At 49.1% G+C, this 27,056-nt stretch overlaps 2 protein-coding genes and 1 pseudogene across 3 annotated transcripts in view; all 3 read left to right on the top strand.

Annotated features, from left to right (window-relative positions):
• The first annotated feature begins 751 nt into the window (after positions 1-751).
• On the top strand, positions 752-8,056 carry Fhl3 (four and a half LIM domains 3). Of its 2 annotated transcripts, none has more exons than XM_028790137.1 (6): positions 752-906; positions 5,386-5,562; positions 5,670-5,844; positions 6,771-6,940; positions 7,026-7,236; positions 7,316-8,056. In XM_028790137.1, exons 2-6 carry the CDS (start codon positions 5,407-5,409, stop codon positions 7,468-7,470), a joined length of 867 nt encoding a protein of 288 aa, XP_028645970.1. In that variant the 5' UTR covers positions 752-906; positions 5,386-5,406; the 3' UTR covers positions 7,471-8,056. The 2 variants fall into 2 exon arrangements, with proteins under 2 accessions (XP_028645970.1, XP_028645969.1); XM_028790136.1 differs by lacking the exon at positions 752-906 and adding an exon at positions 3,512-3,744.
• Positions 8,057-12,399: 4,343 nt separating this feature from the next.
• Positions 12,400-27,056, top strand: part of Sf3a3 (splicing factor 3a subunit 3) — a 17,436-nt gene continuing 2,779 nt past the window's right edge. Inside the window, exons 1-15 of the mRNA XM_028790113.1 lie at positions 12,400-13,048; positions 13,322-13,369; positions 13,694-13,746; positions 13,852-13,957; positions 14,621-14,693; positions 16,735-16,826; positions 19,502-19,584; positions 20,358-20,496; positions 21,125-21,193; positions 21,986-22,053; positions 22,519-22,626; positions 24,287-24,356; positions 25,210-25,374; positions 25,459-25,569; positions 26,605-26,695. Coding sequence (XP_028645946.1) covers positions 12,953-13,048; positions 13,322-13,369; positions 13,694-13,746; positions 13,852-13,957; positions 14,621-14,693; positions 16,735-16,826; positions 19,502-19,584; positions 20,358-20,496; positions 21,125-21,193; positions 21,986-22,053; positions 22,519-22,626; positions 24,287-24,356; positions 25,210-25,374; positions 25,459-25,569; positions 26,605-26,695 — 1,372 coding nt within the window. The 5' untranslated portion in view covers positions 12,400-12,952. The remainder of the gene's footprint in view (positions 13,049-13,321; positions 13,370-13,693; positions 13,747-13,851; positions 13,958-14,620; positions 14,694-16,734; positions 16,827-19,501; positions 19,585-20,357; positions 20,497-21,124; positions 21,194-21,985; positions 22,054-22,518; positions 22,627-24,286; positions 24,357-25,209; positions 25,375-25,458; positions 25,570-26,604; positions 26,696-27,056) is intronic.
• LOC114640999 lies at positions 17,006-18,008 on the top strand (annotated as a pseudogene).

The following is a 27,056-nucleotide window of genomic DNA, read 5'->3' as shown; positions in this document are numbered from 1 at the left end:
CCCAACCACTCACACTGTTCACACACCCTCTCAAGAAACCCAAAGCCAACGGGGCCTACGATTAGGGTCTCCCTGAGCCTGAAAGGTCAAAACTATTCTTGGGCACTATAGAAACCCCAGTGCCAGGACAGAGCTGAGGAGGAGAGGTTGTTGGGGAGGTTGCTGCCTGGGCTTTCACCACTCGCTTATAGAATAAAGCCCTTTGAAACTGAGGAGGATAGAGGTTCTCTCTCTCTCTCTCTCTCTATCTCTCTCTATCTCTATCTCTATCTCTATCTCTATCTCTATCTCTATCTCTTTAGCCCAAGTTTCTAGAAAACAAAACACAAAACAAAAAAACCGAAAAACCAAATCTTGATCTCCACTGGTAAGGCAGAATCAAAACCACGCCTCCAGCAGGCTGGATTAAGGCCTCCTTCCCAAGCTAAGGTTTAGTGTAACATCTGGGGATGAGCTAGAGGGAAAAAGAGGAGGGGGTCTGGTCCCCAGATGGACTCTAGCTAGTTCTAGGAGCCCAGCACCTCTGGCCTGGAATCGCTTCCAGCAGTCCCCAGGGGACCGAGGGGGGCAGAAGGCGGGTCAGGCTGCAGGGGGCGGGCAAGGAGTGGTCGAGAAGGTCAGAGCGCCAGGTTCGACTGGGCCGGGCTCGCGGCAGGCAGGAGGGGGCGGGGTCTGGCCCCCGCGGGCGGGTTGGGGGCCCGGGGGCGGGGTCCGGGCGGGGCGGGCCCGCGCACTTCCTCGGAGGCTTAGGGCCGCGCGCCCACTCGCCCACACAGTCTGTCGGAGCAGGCTACCTCGGCGCGGCTCTCTCGGCCCCTTCGGCCCGGCCGGCAGGTAGAAGCCGCCGGGCGATCGGCTCCCGCCCCACCCACGCCGCGCGCGCCCAGCTCCCGCGCCCGCTTCGAGGTGAGTCCCCCCCGCCCCAGCTTCCAGCCCCTGTTTCCGCGCTGCGCTCCGACCGGCGTCGCTGCCTGGGCCCCCACCCCTGTCCTCTGCTGGAGCATCCCGAACTCGGGACCCAGCACGCCTGCACGGACCCTTCAGCTCGGCGCCTCCGGGCCGGGCGGAGACTGCCAGAGTTGCTGGGGATGAGAACCAAGTTTGAACTAGAAAAGCTACAGAGATCTACAGGGATGGAGAAACTGCCGGTCTTAGGGAGCTTGGTAGAACAGACAAGAACGCGCGCCCTAGGAGGCTACCGGGACCACCCCAACGAGGGCAGGGAATGGCCGGCCGGATAAACTTCTCGAGGAAGGGGGTGGGGGGTGGGGGGTGGACGGACCCGGGTTCTGTGGAGCATTTTAAGAAGCAAATGTATGACCCAGGGAACTCATTGCTAGCGCCCTTCCCAGGGCCTTGGAGGACCCCGAGGCTGGAGCTTGTTAGACTAGCGTTAAATCTGCCTCCCTGAGGCCTAAAGAGACGCTCAGGTCAGAGACACTGAGACACTGAGAGACCAAGACTTGGATGCACAGGGATAGAGATCCCCAGAGTGGAGGCCCCACTGGGATACAGCTCTAGAGATAGAGGAACACCTTCACCCTAACACAAAGACAGCAGCCCAAGGGTACTGAGAGGTACGGAGTGGAGGCTAGAGTTCACCGAGGAGAGAGACACCTAGTGCGTTCCCTGACAGCTGCCCCAGGCCTGAAAGGGTGGAGGCAAAGCTAGGGGGAAATTGACTCTTAGCCAGCCCATCCCCCAGAAGGCAGAGGACCTGAGGCTGTAAAGCTGAGCTGAAGAAAGAGAGTCCCGTATACACACAGTCACTAAGACAGCGCCAACTTATTTTTAAACTCAAATCTTGGACGCTCTGCTTCGGCCCTAGGGGACTCTGGGGTGAATGAAATGTTCCTCTCCTGTCCTCAGAGCAGCTGCTGGATCTGCTCCCTTCTCCCTAAACTGCTTTGACTTCCAGGCCCTGTGGGGAAGAGGGGCGGTGGAGAGTTTGGGATTGGTGCCTGGTGGGGGGGGCTCTAATTTCTCTCCTAAGTCTCTTGTCAAGGGGGAGGGGTCTTCCCTAAGTCTGAGTCACAGCTGTGGGGTCTGGCCAGGGTCCTCCTGGATTTAGGATGGGGGGGCTGGAGGAGGGGAAGGGGGGTATACCAAAGGGTTGAGCAGTTGGCATGGGTAATTGGAAAGACTTCTGGGTGTCTTCCAATGGCAGGCTGGCAGCTGGGGAGGAGAGCCAGCTCTAGTGTATCTCCTGTTCGCCCTCCATTCCCCTTCCCCCACCCCCAAGGATGACTGCCCCTTCCACCACTATCAAAGCATTTCTAGGCAGAGTTCCTCACTGAGGGATAGGACACTTCTACTCCAATTGCTGGACAGCCTTGGCCATGCCCCTAGCCTGCCCCTAGTGTCTTGTGCTGAGAGCATTAAAGGGGAGATAGACTCTCTGGCCTGCCTTGTGAGCTGTGATGTAGTGGTCCTGGGGTATGTGTTGTGTAAATAACAAGATACCAATCAAGTGTGTGCTCCTGGGAACTACCCACCTCTAAAGTCTTTAAAACCCCACCCCACCCCCGTGTCCAGATGACTGGGCTAGAGCTACAATTGGCCCCAGTGGTTCCCTCAGACTTCACTGAGACTCCCAAGGTCATATCCCAGATCAACTCCTGCTTCAGACCTACCTGAGACCCACTATCTGGCTCCAGTAGGAGTTGAGGAACTTGTAGTAAAAATACAAGTGACTACCATTAACTTACATAAGGGTACAGAGTTATTATATGCCAAACGCTGTTATGGGGCTTATCACATTTAAGCTTGACAGCTATCTCAGGAGAAGGAGGTAATAGTATCTCATTTAACTAGATGGACTAACAGTCTTCGGGCATGAAGACTGTGTACCCAAGGTCACAGGATTTCAAGTCAGGTTTATATTTTGTGATTCAAGCAAGCTGTTATGCACTGGACACCATACAGAAAGATATCCTGCCACTTAGCTCTAAGAAGTTCACTGATGTGTGTGTGTGTGTGTTTGTCTTAAGTCAGGTATGGAGATAGGTGTGCTAATGGGAATAGCAGATTGGGGTCACTGGGAAGATCCACTGTGTTCTCTAAACCACCCCCCCTCTGGCCCCCCTACTCCTCCAACCCTCTTTACCTCCCTACCCCTCCAGCCCCCTCATTCCCCCCCCCCCCGCACCTGCTACCAGGAATACAAACCTCTCCCAGCTCACTCTTTTAGTCCCCCAGCCTTGCCAGGGATTGGGGGGAGGGGGAGGGGGAGGAAGAGGGACAGGGATGGGGGGAGAGAAGGGTGCCCTTTACCCTGTCCTCATTAGAGACATAGACTAAGAGATTAGGAGAGTCTGGGAAGGAAGCAAAAGGCACACCCATACCCTATTTGGGGTGCCTCATCTCACTGTGGTGACTGGCTCTGAGGGGGTGGATCCAGGGCTAGCCTGGACCTGGGAAGGTAGCTGCTGCCGCTACTGCTAGCCAAGCCCGGAAGGAAGGGCTCACAAGTGGACACATGGCCACAGGCCACCTGTATTGCTGTCTGTTGTCCAGTGGCTAACAGCCCAGGCAGTTCTCAGATGCTGGGCCAGAGGAAACCAGGATCTGAATGACAGAGCGGGGAGAGAGGAGGGACTCTCTCCACCCTTCAGCCTGATCCCTACCTGAGGAATCTCCACTTTGAAGACGCCAGTCTCCGTGGCCTTGTGTCCTGCTTTGGGTGTGAACCGGTGTTCTCCCGCCTTGTGGAAGGGAAAGTTCAAACCCATAAGCCACAAAGAGGTGGGCCTTTAAGGTTTGGGACATCTGTTGCTGCCTGAAGTCTGAACGCTAAGGCAGACCAAGGTGTTTGGTGAGAATTTCCTGTACTTGCTGAGGTGTGTGTGTGTGCTGGAGAGGTGGGGAATGCCTTTCCTTTATCTTAAGCCAGGGCAGCCATGGGGAAGGGGGATGGTAGCTTCCTCTGTGCACCCCCCTTTAACTTCCTCCAGTCTCCTGTGCAACAAGGACACCATACCCTTCCTGTAGGTCCTGGGGGAATCTTCTTCGTTACCCAGCCCTTTGAGAGCTTGCTTCATAGTGGAAGAGGGTGGGGAACTCTGACTTTGGGGCAGGGGAGACTGGAATTGGCCAGCAGAAGAGACTGGGAACCCCATTTCCCTGCCCCCCCATTCTTCTTGCTCCTGTTCCAGAGGCAGCTGTGTGGGTGACCTCATCCCACAAACATGCTTTGTTCCTGAGAAAATGGAAAGTGTCTGAGGTTTGGTGGGGGGCTGGGTGTCTGCAGAAACAGCGCTCAGGACTCCCCTTGTCTTGCTCCCCGTAAAGAAGGGACCCCACTGGGGCTCCAGGGGCTCCTGCCTTCTCAGCTTTCACTATGGCTTCAAACCCTGGAAAATCATGGAAGGCAGGCAGAAGCTGCCTGTCCAGATGCAGGGGGCTTTGCAGAATTAGGAGCAAAGGCACCTGGCAGAAGGTGGCCAGGGACACACTGCCCTGTCTGTGTGTCTCCACTTCCCTTCTGCCTCTCTGGGGCATCTCTCGGTTTTTCCCTTTTTTCTCCCTCTGGCTGGCAGAAGGCTGACATCTGGCTCTCCACGCTGCCACAGCTGCAGCAGATGTCACAGCCAAGACTGCCCGGGCTGGTGTGACCAGAGACAGCAGCAGAGGTGGTGGATGAGGATGAGAGTCCAGCTGGGGAAGTTTGACTGTGTCCAGCTTGCAGGGTTTCCTTCCTGCCTGAACCCAGGCTGAGCCTCTCAAGTTCTTGTTGCTTGGCTGATTCTCCTGGGAGGGGAGGCCCGACTTCTCACACAGCCGTGCACCATTCATCAGACAAGCATCTCTGTAGCATTCCATTATTTCCTGCATCGCTAGGGAGTTGGGGTTGGGGGAGAGCACACAACAGCTCATTCCACCTAAAACTCCCCAGATCGGAAGCCTAGATAAATATCCCCTAAACTCCTATGATTTGTATCCTGGGAGGCAGGAGGTGAGAGTGCTGTCTATATGCAGTAGGGTTGGTAGCCTCTGTCCTGGCCTTTGGCACCCTAGGGACAGTTCAGAGAGTCGAAGCAAACCTCAGGCTAAAGCAGGAAATGAGTCACTGACCCAGGAAAAGCCCCCTTCCCCCAGATCAGCCAGGGCTTAGATAAGAAAACAACTTCTGCTTCCTGATTTTTTTTCCTGACCCCTTCCTATCCTCTCAGTCAAATATAGAAATGAACATGGAAGATCTGAGCATACACTGAGCCTACTGCTGACTACTCTGGGGTCCCTAGAGCAGTCCCTCCAGAGCCCCCATCCCCACCTGCTCTGGTCTGGCTTCTTCTATGCCTCCCTTTCTTTTTTGAATGCAAAGAGGATTTATCCAGGGCTATGCTAGAGCCCTTCCAGGTGAACTCTGTCCCATCTTCCTAACAGGGCTCACTGGGCACTGCCACCATGAGCGAGGCATTTGACTGTGCAAAATGCAAGGAGTCCTTGTACGGCCGCAAATACATCCAGACAGACAGCGGCCCCTACTGCGTTCCCTGCTACGACAACACCTTCGCCAACACCTGTGCCGAGTGCCAGCAGCTCATCGGGCATGATTCAAGGGTAAGGACCCGCCCAAACGGGTGAGAGTACGTGAAGACTGGTGGGAGAGGGTCAAAGATAAATCCACTAAGCCCGGGTGCTAGCACCTCTGCTTTGTCTCCCCAAAGGAACTGTTCTATGAGGATCGCCACTTCCATGAGGGCTGCTTCCGCTGCTGCCGCTGCCAGCGCTCCCTTGCTGATGAGCCTTTCACCTGTCAGGACAATGAGCTTCTCTGTAATGACTGCTACTGCACAGCGTTCTCATCCCAGTGTTCTGCCTGTGGGGAGACTGTCATGCCTGGTATGTCCCAGGGCCTCTACCTGGGTTTGGGAATTGTTATCTGAGTCTACCGGTCTCATACATGCATGGGGGTTGATGTGGGTAGAGACCTACCCACGCCTCGTGTTACCGGAGTGAAACCATGGTGCATGTATGCTCTTGAGAGTTTAATGCACATCAGGGATTGGCACACTTGGCTCTACACATGAAAACCTGGCAGGTACCAAAACTGACAAGCTGCAGACTGAGCGTATCAGACCAGTAGGCCTAGTGAACACCTAAGGACTCACCAGATGTATAGCAGCCCACATGCTTCACACACACACACACACACACACACACACACACGGGGCTTAGCATATGTGAAGGACCCACACGGCATGTTTGGTATACTGAGATTCTCCGGGCTTGCTGCGTTGACATTTTGGGTGCAGAGATCAAACTGTAGGCTTGAAATGTATGGTGACCAGTGTGCCTGCTGAGTATGTGGGGATTTAGCATGTGTGGAGAATGATAGACCTAGAATATGCAAAGGCTTAGCATGTACTGAGCCTGTCACCCTTGGGCATTAGGCTTTGTGTAGGCAGAGTTGCCTGGTTAATGGGATCTTGCCTGAGTATCACACTGGTAGTTCTGGTATATAATGACTTATTTAACATGTACTGGGGCAACATATATTTTACACAGAAGCTTGGTGTATGTTAAGGTAGTCCCGTCAAAGACGTGGAGGTTTAACACGTGCTTAGCATGTGCTGTACCGTCTTGCAAGTTCGAGGGGAGGGGAGAGGTTGGCATATGTAACGTACATGGTAATAGTCTTGCTTGGTGTGCATGGATACAACTCTACCAGGTTATAGGAGAGGTGGGGACAGCTTGGGGAGAGGAATTGGCAGAGTGGCTCTCAAGAGCTTGGGCCAACATCTAAGTGAGATTCCTGTTTCCCACAGGGTCCCGGAAGCTGGAGTATGGAGGCCAGACATGGCATGAGCACTGCTTTCTGTGCAGTGGCTGTGAGCAGCCACTGGGCTCCCGCTCCTTCGTGCCTGACAAGGGTGCCCACTACTGCGTGCCTTGCTACGAGAACAAATTTGCTCCTCGGTGTGCCCGCTGCAGCAAGGTGAGGGCTGGGTCTGGGAATTCAGGGTAGGACCTGTTGTGGGTGGGAATCCTCACTCCCCTGCTGATGGATGATGCCCCCACAGACGCTGACCCAGGGTGGAGTGACATACCGCGATCAACCCTGGCATCGAGAGTGCCTGGTCTGCACTGGGTGCCAGACACCCCTTGCAGGCCAGCAGTTCACATCTCGGGATGACGATCCCTACTGTGTGGCCTGCTTTGGAGAACTCTTTGCACCCAAGTGCAGCAGCTGCAAGCGCCCCATCACAGGCGGGAGCAGCGGCGAGGGCGCAGGTAAGAGTGCAGATGAGGGTGAGGCTAAGGGGCAGCAGTGTCCCCAGACCTGCAGAGCTAACCTGCAGCCTTCCTCCAGGACTCGGTGGAGGCAAGTATGTGTCCTTCGAAGACCGACATTGGCACCACAGCTGCTTTTCCTGTGCCCGCTGCTCCACCTCCCTGGTGGGCCAAGGCTTTGTACCAGACGGAGACCAAGTTCTGTGCCAGGGCTGCAGCCAAGCAGGTCCCTGAGCCAAAGCTCCTGACTCTCCTTTTTCCCAAACCAAGGGTTCAAGACTATGGCTCCTTTTTTGAACCACTTCTGGGGCCCAGCCCCTCCCTAAAACGGGCCTCCCATGCTCCCCACTCTTGGGGACTTCAGGATTCAGCCACCCAGTTCTAACATACCCCACTGGTACTCCTTGACCCAAGCTCCCAAATCTGGGCTCTTGTGGAACACCCATGACTTAAACCTTTCTCCAAGTCTGGACTCCAGAAATGAATGCTCCCCACATCAAGGCTCTGACACCCCAGCCTTGCAAACCTGGACTCTGAGGCCTAGGCCTCCTTAAATCTAGACTTCTAGGGTAGATTTTTAGTTTTCCTGCAGGTGCCTAAGAAGTCTTCAAAAGTAGATCATACCTCCCCCCCCCTCCGTTTGACCTCACCCCCATCCCACCCCTATCTCTGGGCTGCAGTCCTATGTATAGTAGATTAGGGGCTCAGGGTGCTGTCCAGCCTATGCATACCGTGTTATTTCAGCTCCATGTTGCCCGGATAGGCAGCAGGAAGGTTGCTCACCCTGTTCCCAGAGAATGCAATAAAGCAGTGTGAGGGAGCACAGCCCCCGTGTATCTGTCGAGAGGGTTTAGGAAGGTACCACGGCTGAGTCAGGCTTTTGTAAACCTCCTAGTGGGCGGGCCACGGGGTGGGGATTCTCTCCCCAGGAAGAGGATCCCCTCTGGCAGCCACACCGGTCCCTCTTAAGCTTGGCCAACCTCCCCACTGCTGGCAGAGGGCTTTTTCCTCTGTGAGCAAGGGAGGGATTGGGAGAGGTGCCAGACAGAGCCAAGTGGCAGTGGGTTTCTTGGTCTGGAACACATCTTCCCCCACCCTCAACAGCCCTGCCTCAACCCGACATACAAGCACCGAGTTCTGATCCCCAGTTGGGCCCAGACCCTCAGCCCCCTTCCCCCTCTTCCCAAGGATTAGTGGGGGCGGCTCAGGATCCGCTCACGGCCGCACGTTTTTTTGCCAAAAAAGGCAAGGATACAGCTGCACGCGCCGGGGGAACATCTGGATCCGATTCCCAGCATGAATGGGTCACGGCCCCGCCTCTCGTGATTCACTGGCGGGGGCGGGAGTGAGCCGGAGGGCTGTCCCCTGAAGTGGGGCGATGGGGCGGAGCACTCCCCTGCTGGACGCCCAAGCCTGGCCGCCGGCTCTGCGGTTGAACTGAGGCGGCAGGTATGCGCCTGGGTGGCTGAGGCGGTCTCTGGAGGTGGAGACGCAGGGGTGGAGGGGAGACGGGGCTGCCAAGAGGAAACAGTGAAAGTGCAGTACCTCCAGAAACCCTCCCTAACTCTGGGCTGGCCTTCTCAGAGGTGTAGACTACTGGAGTCATCTGCCCAAGGTCGCAATGACAACCACCTGAAGATCAAGATACTGGCAGCCGCTGGCCTTTATGGGCTCTGAGGAGTAGGGTCTAATTGTATAGTCCAGACTGATCCTCCTGCCTCAGCCTCCAGAAAAATAAGATGATAGGTGTGAGCCAACCATCACACTCAAAAAAAAAAAAAAAAATTGGTGTGTGTGTGTGTGTGTGTGTTGTGGTGTTTGGTGGTTGTTGGTTTGGTTTGGTTTGGTTTTGTTGTTTTTTGTGTTTTTTGAGGTGGTTTCTCTGTGTAGCCCTGGCTGTCCGGGAGCTCATTCTGTAGCCCAGGCTGTCCTTGTCTGCCGTGCCACAGCGGAGGGGTTAGAGAACAACTTATGGGAGTCAGTTCTCTCCACCATGTGGGGCTTAGGGGGATGGAACTGAAGACTCCGGTGGGAAGATGACAGCAAGTACACTGCAGAAGGATCATCTCAGCAGCTGCCCAACCTTCAACACATTTTTGTGAATACCTAACATGCGTGCTTATAACAGTTGTAGGTTTACATTTTCTGTTTCTCCACCAACCAAGGACCTGCCTCTTATGCACTGGCCTTCCCAGCTTCCTGCACTCCCAATTTTTGCTACAAGTTCAATAAAACACTTGTTGAGGCGGGACAGTCTAAGCCTCGAAAATAACTGGGGAAAGGCCCAGAGACCTAAAAACATAGGCTGGTTTGGGGAAGCACAAGTAATTCCTTATGGAGGAAGTGCCAAGCTACTAAAATGGCAGGCAGAGCCAGGGTGGTCAAAAGTCAGATGCCAACTTAAACAGACCTCACCCGGCTGGTGAGCAGCCCTTGGAAATGTGGAAGCGGGGGCATTGGAGGGTCAGTGTGAGAAAGCTCACTCTGGCTGTGTCTGAATAATGGATTAGCAGGGTAAAATGAGCAGGCTGATCAGAACACTCGGACTTCGGGCCAGGAGATCATGAGCCCTGTAGCAGCCAGAAGGGAAGAGGCGGGGCTTGGTGACTGATTGGAAACCCCTGTGCGGGTAGTGTGCACAGAGCAGTTAGTTAGAAGGAAGACTTCAGACCTGAGGCTGAGGGAGAATAGCATGGCTTAGGTCTCCTGCTCATCTCAGAGTGAGGGGTTCATTTATCTCAATGTAAACTGGTTTCCAGAAGAACTTACATAGTTACACCTGCCTGGCACATGCCTATAATTCCATCACTGGGGTGAAGGCAGGAATGCAGGATCATCTTTGGCTACGTAGTGAATAGGAAAAGAAAAGGAAAAAAGAAGAAGAAAAGAAACAAAAAAAAGAAGCACGTGTATAGGAAAGAAAAAGAGATGATGCTGTGTCTTGAGTATAACTAAAAATTTGTGAGGGGTTGGAGGTTTGTTTTAATGATAGAGCACCTTGTAAGGCCCCGGGCTTGACATGTGCACACACATACACACTTTAATTAAAATGACAAAGTAAAACAGAAAACTTTTCTTCTGATGCCAGATCACCAAGGGTTATCCATCTCTTTATTTTTTGTTTTAGATTTATGTGTGTCTATGTGACTATGTACGTGCCTGTGTGTGAATATATCTGAGTACACACAGAATTCAGAACAGGGTATCAGTTGTCCTCTCTCTCCGCCTATTCCTTTGAGGTAGTATCTCTCCTGGAGTTTATGTTTTCTTGGTTAGACTAGAAACCAGAAAGCCCCGGTCATCCTCCTGTTTGTGCCAGCTTTGGAGCCAGGGTTACAGGATTGTGCTGGGATGCCCAGCTTATTGAGTGGGCAGTAGGAAGTCCAGTCTTTTTCTTTTTGTCTAAGGGTCTCACTTAGCCTTGGCCTTTGCCAGCTGATTTGTTTATTTTTATTTTACATGTATAGGTATTTTACCTGCATGTACAGATGCGCACAACATGCATGAAGTACTCATACAGGCCAGAAGAGGGCATCAGAACTGTCTTACAAATAGTTGTTAGCTGCCATATGGTGGGGGGGGGAATAGAACCGCCTCCCCCTGGAAGAGTGACCAGTGTTAATCAATCTCTCCTGCCCCCCTATTCTTGTTAAACAGGAGACTTGTTGAGATTATAATTTACATACCACCAAGTCATTCATTTTAAGTGCTAAGTTGATAGAATCGCACAACCCTTGCTACCTCCGGAAGGGTTCCTTCTGTGCATTCTGAGTCTCTTATCACAAGCAACCACTCCTTCTCGTTTTTCCCTTTGTCCCCATGGATTTGCCTGTCCCAACATTTCCTCTAAACAAACCCTTTTTTAAAAAGATTTATTTATTTCATATATGTGAGTACACTGTTGCTCTCTTCAGACACACCAGAAGAGGGTATTGGATTCCATTACAAATGGTTGTGAGCCACCATGTAGTTGCTGGGAATTGAACTCAGGACCTCTGGAAGAGCAGTCAGTGCTCTTAATTGCTGAGCCACCTCTCCAGCCCCTTTCTTTCATCTAAAATTATTTATTTGTATGTGTATGAGTGTTTTACCCATGTGTATATATGTGTACTGTGTGATGCTTGAAGTCCATGGAGGTCAGAAGAAGGCATCAGGTCACCTGGAACTGGAGTCATGGACTATTGTAAGGTGAGTGCTGGGAACCAAACCTGGGTCTTCTAGAAGATATTCTTAGTTGCTAAACCATTATACCAGTCCCTTCCTTCTTTATGGAGTATGATGCATTCCCTCACTGCTGAACGGTATTCTCTGATAACATGTTTATCCATTCACCAGTGAGTTAGGTATATGTAAGAGTGGGTAATTAGGGTGCCCATTCATCCCTGGGACCTAGAGATTCAAGTGGTTGTGAACCACCTGACTTGCATGCTAGGAACTGGATTCAGATCCTCTGGAAGAGCAACAAATGCTCTTAACTGCTGAGCAATCGCTCCTGTCAACAATGAATGAGCTCTTGGGTCACATACATACAGTTTTTGTGAATTATGAGTAACAGGAACACATGGACAATGTTTTCATTTCTCTCCTAGAGTAGGCATGTAGTAGAGTCGCTTCTCTTGTGTTGCGGCTCAAACCCAGTGCCTTGGGACGTGTGTGTGTGTGTGTGTGTGTGTGTGTGTGTACAGAGATAGAGTCTTATAGCTCAGTCTTATCACATAGCTGAACTTAAACTTGTTCTCCTCTTGCTGCAGTCTCCTACGTGCTAGGATCACGGGTGTGATCCACTCTGCAGTGCTCCAACGCTGTTTTTCCTAGTGTGTGCTAGATAGGCTCTCTACGGACTCACACTCTGCTTGTTTGTGTTTGGTTTGGTTTCTTGAGACTGGGTCTCTATGTAGTCCTGGCAGTCCTGGAACTCACTATGTAGACCAAAGTGGTCTAGAACTCACAGAGATCTGTCTTCCTCTGCCTCTTCTGCCTCTGCTTCTTCCTCTTCTTCCTCCTTTAAAGAAAGGCAGCCTAGATTTCATTTTCTAAGCTAGACAGTGGCCAGGTATGGTGGCTCATGCCTGTAATTCCAGCAAGTGGTAGGCAAAAGCAGAAGAATTAAAGATTACAGAGAATCAGAAGCCAACCTGTGCTGGACAGCAAGCATATCATTGCTTGAGTGTACACGTTTTTCTTAAAGACTCCTTTGCTAATAAACAAAGGTTGTGTTTAAGTACGTATGAGTTTTGTTAAGAACAAAACCACCACCGTCTCCATTTTACTGACAGACACACTAAATAAAGCCCAGAAAAGGGGAAAACATCACCAGAGGTCACACACTAAAAACTACAGCTTCCAGTTTCCCTTTCCGTTCTGTATCCTTCAACTTATCGGTGAGTCCCTGCCAGCCCAGCTGTCTGCAGCAAGCCCCAGGCAAGCCAGCTGTCTCTCACCCTCAGCCTACAGGATTCTTGCAGACTTCTTTCATTGCGGAGGCAGCGCGCCTTCAGACCTCCAGCCAGCAGGGGGCAGTGTAGCTACTGTCGCCGGTAGCATCGACTTGCTCTTTGTGGTGTTCAGTTTTTCTTGAGTCCCCCAAGCCACTTCCGGGACACGCGGAACTTTGGTGCAGCCGGATGCTGCGCTCTGAGACGCAGGCGTGAAAGGCGGCAGGCGGTGTTTTCGGCAGTGTTAGTGGTCTGAATTGAAGTGCCGTGGCCAAGGGAAAATGGAGACAATTTTAGAGCAGCAACGGCGCTATCATGAGGAGAAGGAACGGCTCATGGATGTTATGGCCAAAGAGATGCTTACTAAAAAGTCCACGGTGAGTGAGCCGTGGTCGGGGCCGCATCAGGAGGGCCTCGGTCCTCTGCCTAGCCCTCGGCGCTTTATTTGGCCTCAAACCCTCCCTGCGCCCCATCTTCACCTTCCTCCTTAGCTGTCTCGGCGCTCTGGCCTCGTTAACGTCCTCCGAGGGCCCTTCAGCCCTTCTGCTTCAGTCCCTGAGACCTAAGCCAATAAGCTCATCCTTCGGGTGGCCCTTCCAACTACTGAACTCAAAGTAACAACATACGTCTTACCGTTTGCCTTTCTGCAGCTTCGGGACCAGATCAATTCCGATCACCGCACTCGGGCCATGCAAGATGTGAGTGCCCCGCTGTCCGCTTCCCTTTGAGTCGGACTGGGCGGGAAAAGTGCTGGCAGGGAAGGTTTGGAGGCTCAGCGTGATTCCCACCCCTAGGTTCTTAGATAAGCCCCTCTAGGGTTCCTAGTCAGATGTCCTATCTCTACCTCCCAAGTGCTGGGATTAAAAGTGTATGCAACCACTTCGGGATAAGGCTGTGATGGAACTTTCAAGACCTTGTATGTCATGAGGTTTCCTCGGGTCTTGCCGAGACATCCTTTGTTGTTTACTTAGGTCAGTTGTACACATTTGCTCCATTCTGATGGCTTTGCTTTTGCATTTCAGAGGTACATGGAGGTCAGCGGGAACCTGAGGGATTTGTATGATGATAAAGATGGGTAAGTGACAGTCACATCCCGTCTAACAGTCAGTACTTCTGAGGAGCCATGGTGACACATTGGGCTTTGTGCTTTATGCACCTTGGATTTGTTGATATCTTGCAGACTACGAAAGGAGGAGCTCAATGCTATTTCAGGACCCAACGAGTTCGCCGAATTCTATAACAGACTCAAGCAGATAAAGGAATTTCATCGGAAGCACCCAAATGAGGTAAGGCCTCCCAAAGTAGTTTCCCCAAACCTATCCTTAAAAAAAGGGAAAAGATGCAAGGAAAATGGGGGTATGCCATACAGATGTCTCTCCAAGAAAGAATGTGCCACTTCTCCCCAGTGATCGTAGTTAGGTGACATGCCTCCTGGCATCCCTCCACAGTAAGAGAGCACAGTGAAGCACTAGGGCCTCTTCTTTCTGTCCAGTGAGAGATGAGTGACTTTTGCTTCAGAGTTCTCTATTGGTTTAGACTTTGTCTTCCTCATAGTCTAGGCTTTCCCCACTACCCAAACTGACTTTCTCCTTTTTATCTTTCACAAGAATTTCTCCTACCCAATACCATGTGCTCCTAGCTCTGTCCTGAAATCTACCAACACGATGGTACTCTGCTCACTTGCAGAGTTCATTACCCCTTCAGGATTCACGTCCAGTGCCAGCTCCTTCTTAAAATATCTCTCCTAGACTACCTCCTCCAAAGCAGGCCTTTGTTAGGATGCCGTATTTTGTGGCAATGAATGTCTGCCTAGCTATACAGCAAGGGAAGTGGAGAACACTGAATAGCAAGCTCCTCTGTGCACTCAGGGTCAAAGCAAACATTAGACATTCAGCCCTGTACGTACCTGCGGCATTGCCAGACCACCTGAGCTTCTCTCCGTCTCTCAGATCTGTGTGCCAATGTCAGTGGAATTTGAGGAGCTGCTGAAGGCTCGAGAGAATCCAAGTGAAGAGGCACAGAGTAAGTAACGGCTTCATGTTTCTTTCTGGGAAATTCAAATCCTTTCTGAGCTATATAGCTACAGCCTGTCTCTCTCTTTTAACCTTCGTGTTTATTTTGTCTGTACGGGTGTTTTGCCTGCATGTGTGTCTATACCGTGTGTGTGTGTGTGTGTGTGTGTGCGCGTGTGTGTGTGTGTGTGATGGCCTAAGGAAGCCAGGAGAGGGAGTTGGTTCCACTCCAACTGTAGTTACAAATGTTTTTGAGCTACCATGTAGGGGTTAGGACTCAAACTCAGGTGCTCTGTAAGAGCAGCCAGTATTTCTAACTGCTGAGCCACTTCTCTAGGCCCTAGAACCTGTCTCTAAAAACAAATAAATAAAGGCTGATTATGGTGGAGTATACATTTAATCCCAGCTCTCAAGTGTCAGAGGTAGGCAGTTCTCTGAGTTAAACAAAGTCCAGCCACCCAACCTTACCCCCTGATTTTTTTTTTTAATTGTATGGCGAGTTACTGTATCTGCATTGATGTTTTGCCTGCATGCATATATGCTTGAAGGTGTCAGATCTCAGAGTTGCAGGCATTTGTGAACTGCCATGAAGGTGCTGGGAATTGATTCCAGGTCCTAATGAAGAACAGTCATTGTTCCTAACAGCTGACCTAGCTCTCCACTAGCTCTCCAGCTACATCCTCTTTTTTTTTTTTTGAGACAAGGTTTCTCTGTGGCCCTGGAACTCGCTCTATAGACCAGACTGGCCTGGAATTCAGAAATGGTCTGCCTCTGCCTCCTGAGTACTAAGATTAAAGGTAATAGAGTTGTATACCACCATTGCCTAGTTTCCTTTCTCTCTTCTCTCTCTTTCTTTTACTCTTCCTCTCCCCTTCCCTCTCTCCCTCCCTCCCTCCCTCCCACCCTTCCTTCCTTCCTTTCTTTCTTTTTTTTTTAAAGATGAGATCTCAGGGCTGGAAAGATGGCTTAGTGGTTAAGAGCGTTGACTACTCTTCAGAGGTCCTGAGTTCAATTCCCAGCAACCACATGGCAGTTCACAACCATCTGTAATGGAATCTGATGCCTTCTTCTGGTGTGTCTGAGGACAGTTACACTGTACTCATATAAATAAAAATAAATAAATCTTTTAAAAAAAAAAAAAAAAAGATGGGATCTCTACATGGAGCACTGGCTATCCTGAAACTCTGTGTGGACCAGGCTGGCCTCAGACTCAGAGATCCACCTACCTCTGCCTCCCAAGTACAGGGATTAAAAGGATGTGCTACTAATCCTTTTACCTGAGTTTTGGAGTTTGATCTCAGGCCTGAGAGTCATTTAGCTGGCTGTTTTTGGTTTGGTTTGGTTTGGTTTGGTTTTTTTTGTTTGTTTGTTTGTTTTTTGTTTGTTTGTTTGTTTTTGACAGAGTCTTACTATGTATTTCATACTGGAATAGTACTCTGTTTTTGTTGAGATGAGGTCTCTCTACATAGCCTAAGCTGTTTTAGAACTAACTGTAGACCAGTCTTGTCTTGTTACTTTATCTAGCTGGCCTTGAACTAGCGATGCACCTGCCTCAGCATTCTGAGTGCTAATTTTGGAGCAAAGGACAGGGTTATGTGGCTTAGATTTGTGCCCAGAGACTTAGCTCATTTGGTAGAATACTTCTGAGTAGCCATGAGATCCTGCATTCAGTTCCTGGCTGTGTAAACCACCATGATGACACGTGCCAGTAATCCCAGCACATAGGGAGAAGCAGGCAGGTGAGAAGTCTGAGGCCAGTTTAAGGTACCTGAGACCCTCTTTAACCCCACACCTAGGACCCCAGGAATTGGTAGCTGGGTTTTCAGATTGGTTTCTAGACTATATTGACATTCTGATGATCTTATGCAAAATGTTTTTTTGTGCTCTCTAAGCTCAAAGTGAAAACCTACCTCTGTCACTTGATGAGTGCAGAGAGGACATTTGAGTGACAGGCTACCTCGTAGAACTTCTAAAAGATAGTGCATTTGAAAGAGCAAGTTCAAGAAGGTAGCTTGTAACATCCGAATCATTGACATGTGTGATTCCTTCAGACTTGGTGGAGTTCACAGATGAAGAGGGATATGGTCGCTACCTTGATCTTCATGACTGCTACCTCAAGTATATTAACCTGAAGGCATCTGAGGTAAGGCCTGGAGAGTGGAGAGAGAGTCTCATTCTCAGGACTAAGTCATGACACCTAGTTAAAGCAGGTAGTGTCCCCCAAGTAATTCGTGTAAATATTAAGTAGATGACTCTGTTTCTAGTGTAGGAATAAACACTACATATAATGAAAGCGAGGGTCTTCCAGTTAATATAGTAAGCCCATTATTTGTTTATTAATTTATTCACACAACAAAAATACTTTTGTAAAAATAAACTATTTGAGCAGTCCTATAGTCCCTCAGGGCAGCGGTAGGAGTGCATCACTGCAGTGATTGACTGGTGGGCATATCGCTGGGCTCTTCACACTGATACTGCTGCACGGGTGCTAAGCCTGCCCAGGTCAAGACAATGGTGAGATATTTCCTGGGCCAGAACATGCTCTGAAGTTCCTGGGACCAAGTGTTCGCTGCCTTCTGGCAACAATACTCGAATCCCTATAGCAAATATATCTTAACCAAAGACATAGTATACCAGGAGGTGACCCCTGACCAGAAGCTTTTGTCATGGAGACTCCTGACCAAGACCAGCCAGATGCCATGTTGAGCAGAGCGACTGTTTCCTGCCAACATTGCTCACTCTGTACAATCTGGAGGACTCTATTGTGGATGCACAGAATCAGACCATGACCACCTTCACCTGGAACATCAACCACACCTGGTGGAGGAGGAATGATGTGTTGACTATGTGAATTCTGACAATAGCAGCTGGACCAAAATCCATTGGGAAGCCTGGGTCTCCTCTAGCTTATCTGGAGTCTCCAGAGCTGTCTAGGAATTTGATCTTGCCCAGTTCAAAAGCAATGTGACCAGGACTGTGAAGGCTTTGAATACATCTTGGCCAAGCTACAAGGTGAGGCCCCTTCCAAAACACTATTGAGACAGCCGGAGAAGCCAAAGAGAAAGCAAAGGAGACGGCACTAGCAGCTACAGAGAAAGCCAAGGACCTGGCCCACAAGGCGGCCAGCAAGCAGCAGCTCGTACAGCTTACTACTTCTCCCTTTTCCCCTGTGTGCTTGGTTATTAAAGATCAACCTTGCAGCCTCTCTGCTGTCTGGGGTGTGGGTCAGGGCGCTGTCCTGGTCAGCATCTGCACCACACCCAGCTCTCTCTACTGGGTAGAGGGGTGCAGTGCCTTGCCTAAGGTCACAGCAGTGTGCAGGTAATAGACTGTACACTCCACGAGGGCAGAGCTCCTTGTTTTACTCTCTGCTGTGTCCCAAGAACCCTGAACAATATTTAGCACATAATAGGCACTCAACAAACACATAGTTTGACTGCCCCGCGCCCCCAGTAAAATAAAAAAAAACTATCTGAGGGGGTGTGTACTCCTGAGGGTGTGTATGTAGAAGTCAGATATCAGCATTAGATGTCTTTCTCGATTGCTCTGAACTTGTGTTTTGGTGGTGTTCTTGGGTTTGATTTTGAGAAGGCCTTTCTTTATACCCCTGGCTGCTCTGGAACTCACTTGTAGACCAGGCTGGCTTTAAACTCAAGAATTCAACCTACCTCTGCCTCCCAAGTGCTGGGAGTAAAGGCATTTGTCACCACTGTCTTTTTTTTTTTTTTTTAAACATAGGTATTTTTCTGTATTTCTGTTTTAAGAGTGTTTTGCCTGCATATTGTCTGCACCGTGTGTATGCTTGGTGCCCTTAGAGGCCAAAGAGGGATCTAGATCCCCTGGAACTATAGTTTCATTACACATGGCTGTGAGCCACCATATGGGTGCTGGGAACTGAACCTGGGCCTTCTGCAAGAGCATCAAGTACTCTTAACCGCTGAGCCATCTCTCCAGTCCTACCACCTTGTTTATTGAGACAGGGTCCCTCACTAGACCTGGAGTTCATCCTTTCAGCTCTACTGGTTGGCTAGTTATCCCCCAGGACCTCTGCCTCTCCAACGGTGGGATTCTGGACATGTTACCACCATGTCTGGCTTTTACCTGGGGGCTGAGGATCTGTACTTAGGGTCTCATGCTTACACTGTAAGCACTGGATTCACAGAACCCTCTCACTGGCCAAAGATAAATACCTTGTCTCTGTGAGACCTTGTTTCAAAAGAAAAGAAAAACGTTCCTGATGATAAAATGTCCCCAAGTTCAGCTACTAACCTTGAAGCTATGTAGGAAGGTACACTCTTCTATACCTCCATATGATTCAGAGATACCCAGTAAGTGGCCATGTAGGTTAACATAGCCACTTTTCAAGATCTCATCTTAGAACAGCAAAAATCTTTAGGCAGGATCCTGGCCCACCTTGAATATCTAGCCCAGGTCTTATTCAGATTGATGTTTGTTAACTTGATCTTGTAGAGTTGGTTTCATGTTCATTTCTTGTACTCACTTCAGTGGAATCAGCAGCCTTAGGGATTGAAAGGCAGGAAAAAAAGCAATAAGGTGAGCCGAGCCATGATACTTGGTCAGAGCACACTCACTTTTGACCTTGATTTAAAAACAAGTGTGGTGACCTTCAAATATGGAGGTCAGGGAATAACTTGAGGGAGTTAGTACTCTCCTTCCTTCCACAGTGTGGATCTCTGAAATAGAACTCAGGTCTTTACACTTGGCGGCAAGCACCTTTATCCACTGAGCCGCCTCTCCAGCCCTTTCCCTGATGTTTTGAAGATCACCCTGACTCTGTCATTTGTTTCCTCTTTCCAGAAGCTGGATTACATCACGTACCTGTCCATCTTCGACCAGTTATTTGACATTCCTAAAGAAAGAAAGAATGCAGAGTATAAAAGGTAGGCACTCATAGTTTCCAGGCTGTTCCTGGATTTAGTGAGATTCGTAATGAGACCCTGCCTCAGAAGAGAAACATTTGGGATGTTCCGGTTGTGGACAAAGGTATTTACGTGAACATCTGTGGTTTTAACACATGCCTTCCATAATTTTGTGTGATTTAGAAGTCTGTTTGGGGACCTCTGAGGTCTTGGAATTTAATGGGAAAGTTTCCAGGCTAAGTGATGTTCATGAATCTGGTATTAAGTGCAAAGTATTGTTGACTTGGCCACACTTGTCATTAATGTTCCCCAAGCTTGTTCCTTCTCATGTCCTGGTTATTTAACTTTCTTCAGTAAGTTAACTAAGACCTAGGATAAAACAAGGTAGGAAAGATGAGAATTTAAGTGGTGATGTGAAGAAAAAAAATAAAACTTATTTAAAAGTTAGTAGTGGGTTGGGAATATGGCTCAGGTACAGAGCACCTTTCTAGCAGTCTTAAGGCCTTCAGTCCTAATCCTACAAGTGCAAATGGGCATGTGTGTATGTGCGCGCACACACACACACACACACACACACACACACCAGTTACTTGATATTCCCTAGAGAAAGAAAGAAAATGCAGAGTATAAAAGGTAGGCACTCAGAGTTTCCAGGCCGTTAATGGATTTAGTAAGATTTATAATGGTATGATTGTTACTTTGCCAACTATTAATAGAAATGAAGTATAGCCGTATGTCACAGGTAGAATTGCTTCCTGGCTATGACGGCTTCCTTGTTACATGGTTCTCCGCAGATACCTGGAGATGCTGCTGGAGTACCTTCAGGATTACACAGATAGAGTGAAGCCCCTTCAGGATCAGAATGAGCTCTTTGGGAAGATTCAGACCGACTTCGAGAAGAAGTGGGATAATGGCACATTTCCTGGATGGCCGGTGAGCTTCGGTGGGGTTCATGCCAGGGAAGCGAATGAATTATTTTAAATCTTGAGTCTCTGCTTCAGGAGGTTGGCTATCAGTCCCTCAGTATCAGCTCTACCCTGAGGCCAGGCATTCTTTGTACACTTAGAACAAGATTTGTCAGGACCCACTAGACATTGTCTGGGCCCAGAATTTTTAACAACTATGTAGTGACTGCTCTGTGACTCCTGCTGACCAAAATCTGATCAGTTTGTATGATTAGAATCTATGTTTGTTTGTTTTTGAGAATTACTATTTATGTGAGTGCACTGTCGCTGTCTTCAGACACACCAGAAGAGGGCATCGGATCCCATTACAGATAGTGTGAGCCACCATGTGGTTGCTGGGAATTAAACTCAGGAAGAGCAGTCAGTGCTCTTAACTGCTAGCCATCTCTTCAGCCTGAATCTGTGTATTTTTACTTCTGCTCATAAACTCGAACTTTCAAGAAAAAAACTAGCTGTCTGATTTCTTTTCCTCGATTTCTGTATGAATTGATCATTACTTGTAAATGTGATTAAAGAAAGGGACCAACCAGTCCTAGGAAGTTAGATGGCTCCCTTCCTTATTAACCTGGTCTTAATAAACTTCCTGTTCCTGCCAGAAAGAGACAAGCAGCGCCCTGACTCACGCGGGAGCCCATCTTGACCTCTCCGCATTCTCTTCCTGGGAGGTATGTTTTATGATACTGCATGATACTGCTCTTGCTTGGCTGTCTTTCTGGCTTTGGTAGTGGTGGCAGTGGTAAATGTATTGTGTAGGAGTAGGCCTAGGTCCCTGCACGTGCCACAGCATGTATGCGGAGATAACCAGTGTGGGAGTTGCTTCTCTCCTTCCACCATGTTTGATCCTGGGGATCAAACTCAGGTTGTCACCTGATGGCAGGCATTTTTTTTCTTACTGAGATATCTCACTAACCCTGCCCATCCTTCAGAGGGACTACTTGCTCTCCTGTATTCAGTGTCTTAGACTTAGGACAATACCCCTTCCTGAGGACAGGCATGTATATGGAAAAAATCAGAAGGAAAAAATCCTTTTTACATCTCTGAAAACTAAATTTCAGAGGCCTGTGATATGGTGTCATAGGATTTAGAAAGTTAGAGGGAGGCTGAGGCAGGAGAATCGCTGTGAATTTGAGGCTAGCTTTAGAATAAGATCTGTCTCAAATCAGTAATCAAATCAGTAAACAAAATCAGTAATTCAAAACAAGAAGCTCGAGACAGGAGTTCCGTTGGTGGAATACTTGTCTAGCCTGTGTGAGGTTCTGAGATCAGTTCCCATCTCTGCAAAACAAAATACTGCAATGAATGGGCTCCCTACAGAGAGACACTGAACACTGAACACTGCCCTCCTGGTGCAGCAGAGTAGAAACATGGCAGTAGTCAGTCTTTGGGAACTGAAAGCTAGGAGGTTACCTGGGGAAAAAGCTAATCATGTTGTGTTGTAACTAATTTCTCTTTTCTAGGAGTTGGCATCCCTGGGTCTGGACAGGTTGAAATCTGCACTGTTGGCTTTAGGCCTGAAGTGTGGCGGGTAAGAACCTGGTTTTGCTATCAAAAATCCTAGTGACTGTGTATTTGGATGATCCTCTAAATGGCACTGATATTGTTGTTTGGTTACCCCACACTGCAAAACTCATTTTGCACAGTGTATGATGGTGAGAGGCAGAGCCAAGCAAGTCTCTATGAGTCTGAGACCAGCCTGGTGTGTCTGTCTGTCTGTCTGTCTTCCTTATTTATTTATTTATTTATTTATTTACATGAGTACGTGGTAGCTGTCTTCAGACACACCAGAAGAGGGCATCGGATCCCATTACAGATGGTCGTAAGCCACCATGTGGTTGCTGGGAATTGAACTCAGGACCTCTGGAAGAGCAGTCAGTGCTCTTAACCGCTGAGCCGTCTTTCCAGCCCAGCCTGGTCTATAATAGTGAGTTTCTTTTAAAAAGGAAAAAAAAAAAAAGATCATCTGTGTCATATGTATCTCTTACCTCCTTAGGACCCTAGAAGAACGAGCTCAGAGGCTCTTCAGCACCAAAGGAAAGTCCTTGGAGTCACTCGACACCTCTCTGTTTGCCAAAAATCCCAAGTCAAAGGGCACAAAAAGGTGAGTAGCTGGGGCGCTCCTCCACTCTGGTTTTTACATTTCTTTCCCATGGAGTCTGCTTTCTACTTCTCCTTTTGCTTTGCTTTTTCCCTCCAAGACGGGCTCTCCCATAACTCGGGTTGGCCTCAAACTTGCTAGTACCTGGCACGACCTTCAACTTCCCCCTTGGCAGTGACCCTTTCGACTCTGTCTCCAGAAGGTTGCTCTTGTAGGCATGTGCCACCATGCCTGGGTTTGAAACAGGGTCTCACTGTGTAGCTGTGACTGTACTAGAACTCACTATGTAGACCAGGCTGGCCTCAAACTCACAGACATCCACCTGCCTCTTTTTTTTAAAATAGATTTTTTTTTCATTTATTGAAGGTAGATTATTGTCTCCTACAATTTATCCTGATTATAGTTTCCCCTCCCTCTATCCCTCCTAGCTCCTCCCTACCTCTCCTCCCCTCCCCTTCAGTTCCATTCCCCTTCTGTCTCTTTATTAGAAAAGAATAGGCTGCTAAGAGATAACAGCCAAACATGACAAAAAAAATATAATAAGATGAAGGGAAAACTATCATGTCGAAGTTAGACATGGCAACCCAACAGAAGGAAAAGAGTCCCAAGAGCAGACAGAAAACTCAGAGATCCACTCATTCTCAGTCAGGAGTCCCCTAAAAGTACTAAACTAATGGCAGTAATATATGCACAGAGGTCCTGGTGCAGCCTGTGTAGGCACTGTGCTTGCTGCTTCAGTCTCTGCTCATGTGTGCCTTGCTTTGCCAATTCAGAGGGCCTTGGTTCTCCTGCTGTCCTCTCTCTCCTCTGGCTCTTAGACTCTTTCTGCTGCTTCTTCACGGGGTTACCTGCGCTCAGAGGGGAGGGCTTTGTTCGAGACCTCCCATTTAGACTCTCCATAGAATGGCTGTGGGCTCTGCATCTGCTCCCATCTGCTGTAGGAGAAAGCACTGGTCTGGGATCACGTGTTTTAAGAGCACCCTGAGCTAGATGTTGTCTCAAAATACTTTTGTTCTACTTTACTACTGACAGCTGGATATTCATTAGCTGTGTACTTACACAGGGTGTTGGTTTGGTTTGGGCTTTTTTTTTTTTCTATTTTGTTATAACAAGCCTGGAAAGGGTTGTTAACTCTGATTTTCTTTGCAAGGACTTGGGAGAGTTGACAGATGTAACCTTTCTTGCAGCTGCAAAGCGGCAGAGTTAGGACTCTGTGTTACTTGGTTTCAGGGCTTATATACTGCGTTCCTTTGTAAATTATAGTGGTATAGTACAGTTGAAGTGGTCTTAACAGGTCATTCATTCACTGTACACGTAGTCAGGGACACACCCTGGCTTGTAAGAACTAACCTCAGGACTTCGGCAGAGAGGCTGCCTTGTGTGGCGATGCTCCCATGCTTGAGATTGTCTGATTTGGTCAGAGTTGATGTTCCTGACAGCGAGTAAAGCTTTCGGTGCAAAAAGAACCCTAGCCGGGCGGTGGTGGCGCACGCCTTTAATCCCAGCACTTGGGAGGCAGAGGCAGGTGGATTTCTGAGTTCGAGGCCAGCCTGGTCTACAGAGTGAGTTCCAGGACAGCCAGGGCTACACAGAGAAACCCTGTCTCGAAAAACCAAAAAAAAAAAAAGAACCCTAAATTGAGATAGCTTGTTCTTGTTCTCAGAGACACTGAGAGGAACAAAGACATTGCTTTCCTGGAAGCCCAGATCTATGAATACGTGGAGATTCTTGGGGTAAGTACATTCTTCTAGAGCCTCACTGCTGCTCTGGGTGGGGTTACATACGAAGGATTTTTTTTTTTTTTAAAGTTCACATAAGGAAGTGGGGTGGGCAGTAAATTAGTTCACCTCACAATGTGTTCTCTTGAAGTCCTTGGCCCTTCTCTGGGCTCCTGTTGTGGTGCTAGGTGATATTGCCAAGGCTGTCCGATTCCCACAAGACCACAGACAAGAGACCCTGCCCTATCTCCCCTTTCAGCCAGATCAAAAATAATGCAGCTCTTTGCTGAGCTTCAGTGTAAATCGGGGTGACCCAAGAAGTAGACACTCAAAAGACAAGACAGAGGTGACTCGGCAGCGCTTCAGGTGTGATTTACTGTGACACAGCAGTTTGCACCCATGATGAGACTGTGAAACTAGCAAGGGTAGAAGAGGGCCAGTACCAAGATGGCTGTGGACAATTTCCTCTTGTAGTCTCTCAGGAAGTGCCACCGACAGCCCTTCATACTTTCCTTCTTGGTGTGAGGTACTGTCTCCCGTTTCTGCTGCACTTGATGCTCCAGGCTAGTATGTCCTGAGCCTCCAGACAATTCTCCTGTCTCCGTCTCTCATTGTGTTGAAGGAGTGCTGAGGTTGCAGTCGTGGCTTTTTACATGGCTTCTGGGTTCTGAGGCTTGAACTCAGGCTGTCAGGCTGCCTGGCAAGTACTTAACCGGCCGAGTCATCTTGCCAACCTGACTTAGCCATAGTTTACAACCAAAACCTTATTTTTGGAAGTGAGGGTCAGCAAGGGTTAGAGGAACTGCCCCTTCATGTCCTGTACTAATGTACTAGCTTTGTTTTGCTTTTTCTTTATACCTCACCTCAGGAACAGCGACAGCTCACTCATGAAAATGTACAGCGAAAGCAAGCCAGGACAGGCGAGGAGCGGGAGGAAGAGGAGGAGGAGCAGATCAGTGAGAGCGAGAGTGAGGATGAAGAGAATGAGATCATTTACAACCCCAAAAACCTGCCTCTGGGCTGGGACGGCAAAGTAAGCCTCTCGGGTCCCGTCCCCTCCCACAGTGGACACGCACAAGAGCTTGGAAAACTAACGCAGTTGCGTGGTTTCTTTTAGCCCATCCCCTACTGGCTGTATAAGCTTCACGGCCTGAATATCAACTACAACTGTGAGATTTGTGGAAACTACACCTACCGAGGGCCGAAGGCCTTCCAGCGGCACTTTGCGGTAAGAAGTTCAGAGCTATTGCTCTTGGGACTTGAGTAGAAACACAACACTTCAGAGGATGGGAGGAGCCTGTGAGGGCAGCTGGTGTCCAGAGCTGAGAGGACTCAGAGGCCGTGGCTGTGGCTGTGGATCGTGCTGTCCGCGAAGCCTGGGCTGCTCTGCCCAGTGCCATGCTACCACTCTGCTGGAGAACTTGGATTTGCCTTTTCTGTGCTCGCTCTTTCTCTCTTGTTTTTCTGCAGCATCTTGGATCATGTCTGGCTTTTTGGTCATTTCTCTACATTGCTATTAAAGGGGGCAGGGCAAGTTTTGATTTTTTTCAAGTTTTAAATGAGCCCTTGCTTCTTTGCAGAAAAGGTAAACTAAGGCTTTGATATTTACCAACCTGTTCTTGATAGAGTAGTGTGTGAGTATGACCTCCTCAGTGGGCTCACCTTTGCTGCATTCTGCCCTTCACTTTCAGAGGACAGTTACGGAATGGAAAGACTTATTCTTTCTATACTAGACAAGCATGGCAAGTTACCTGAGCTCCCCTCTCAGACGTGTTACTAGCTGCTCCTGGATCCTTTTCTCTGTGTCCCTGTGTGGGCTCTGAGTTTTTCTTAGATGGATAGGGTTGGTTGTCCAGGATAAAGCCTCTGTGGCTTTCTCTCTAAGAGTCAAAGTTGTTTTATCACAGTCTCCCTCTTTCTCCATCTTTCTGATACCTGCTCAGCAGTTTGCTCCTGAACCTCCTGAAATACCAGGCTGCCCTCACAGCCCTGCAGGCGTTTCTGGGTTGTACCAGCCTCTCTCTAGCACCGAGTGATGGGTCTCAGGTGTATTCTCTGTCACCACTAACTCTAGAACCTGAAGTTTGTACACCTGAGACAGTGCAGTACCACCTGGCAATGTCGGCCTGTGTCAGTCCCAGCCCGCTGTGTAGACACACCCAAGAAGGAGTGCTGCCTTTTGCTGGAATACAGTCTGTGGTGGAATGAAGTGGGTGCTGTCTCAGCCATCCCTGTTTCACACTGTCCCTTTCCTTTCCTCCAGGAATGGCGTCATGCTCATGGCATGAGGTGTTTGGGCATCCCAAACACTGCCCACTTTGCAAATGTGACACAGATTGAAGATGCTGTCTCCTGTAAGTAAGCTTGCTGATTGTTCCCTAGCGAGACCAAGTAGCCACTCCTACAGCTGTCCTAGTACCCTGCTGTCTCCAGGTCCAAGAGCAGGAGTTGTGGCTATAGAAAGCTAAGGCACACATATAATTACTGCATTTTTTAAGGGAGTGAGCAAGTCAACAGTACTGATTATATTTCCCTTGAAAAGAATCCTATGCTGAGGTTAGAACAGAGCTTTTAGCCTGAGTCTATAAACTCTCCTCTCCGGAGCATTCTGAGTGTAGGTTATATGTTTACTCTTCTGAATTGACTTTAATGTGTTAAGAATCAATGATCCAGCCGGGCGGTGGCGCACGCCTTTAATCCCAGCACTTGGGAGGC

Source organism: Grammomys surdaster, unplaced genomic scaffold, assembly GCF_004785775.1.
Source record: "Grammomys surdaster isolate TR1022 unplaced genomic scaffold, NIH_TR_1.0 125863, whole genome shotgun sequence".
Taxonomy (NCBI): domain Eukaryota; kingdom Metazoa; phylum Chordata; class Mammalia; order Rodentia; family Muridae; genus Grammomys; species Grammomys surdaster.
This window is presented reverse-complemented; position numbering and strand designations above follow the sequence as displayed.

Coding starts and splice junctions, on each gene's coding strand:
- Fhl3 (XM_028790137.1), top strand. CDS start 5,407: ATGAGCGAGGCATTTGACTGTGCAAAATGCAAGGAGTCCTTGTACGGC. Junction 5,563..5,669: donor TCATCGGGCATGATTCAAGG/GTAAGGACCCGC, acceptor GTCTCCCCAAAG/GAACTGTTCTATGAGGATCG. Junction 7,237..7,315: donor GAGCAGCGGCGAGGGCGCAG/GTAAGAGTGCAG, acceptor GCCTTCCTCCAG/GACTCGGTGGAGGCAAGTAT.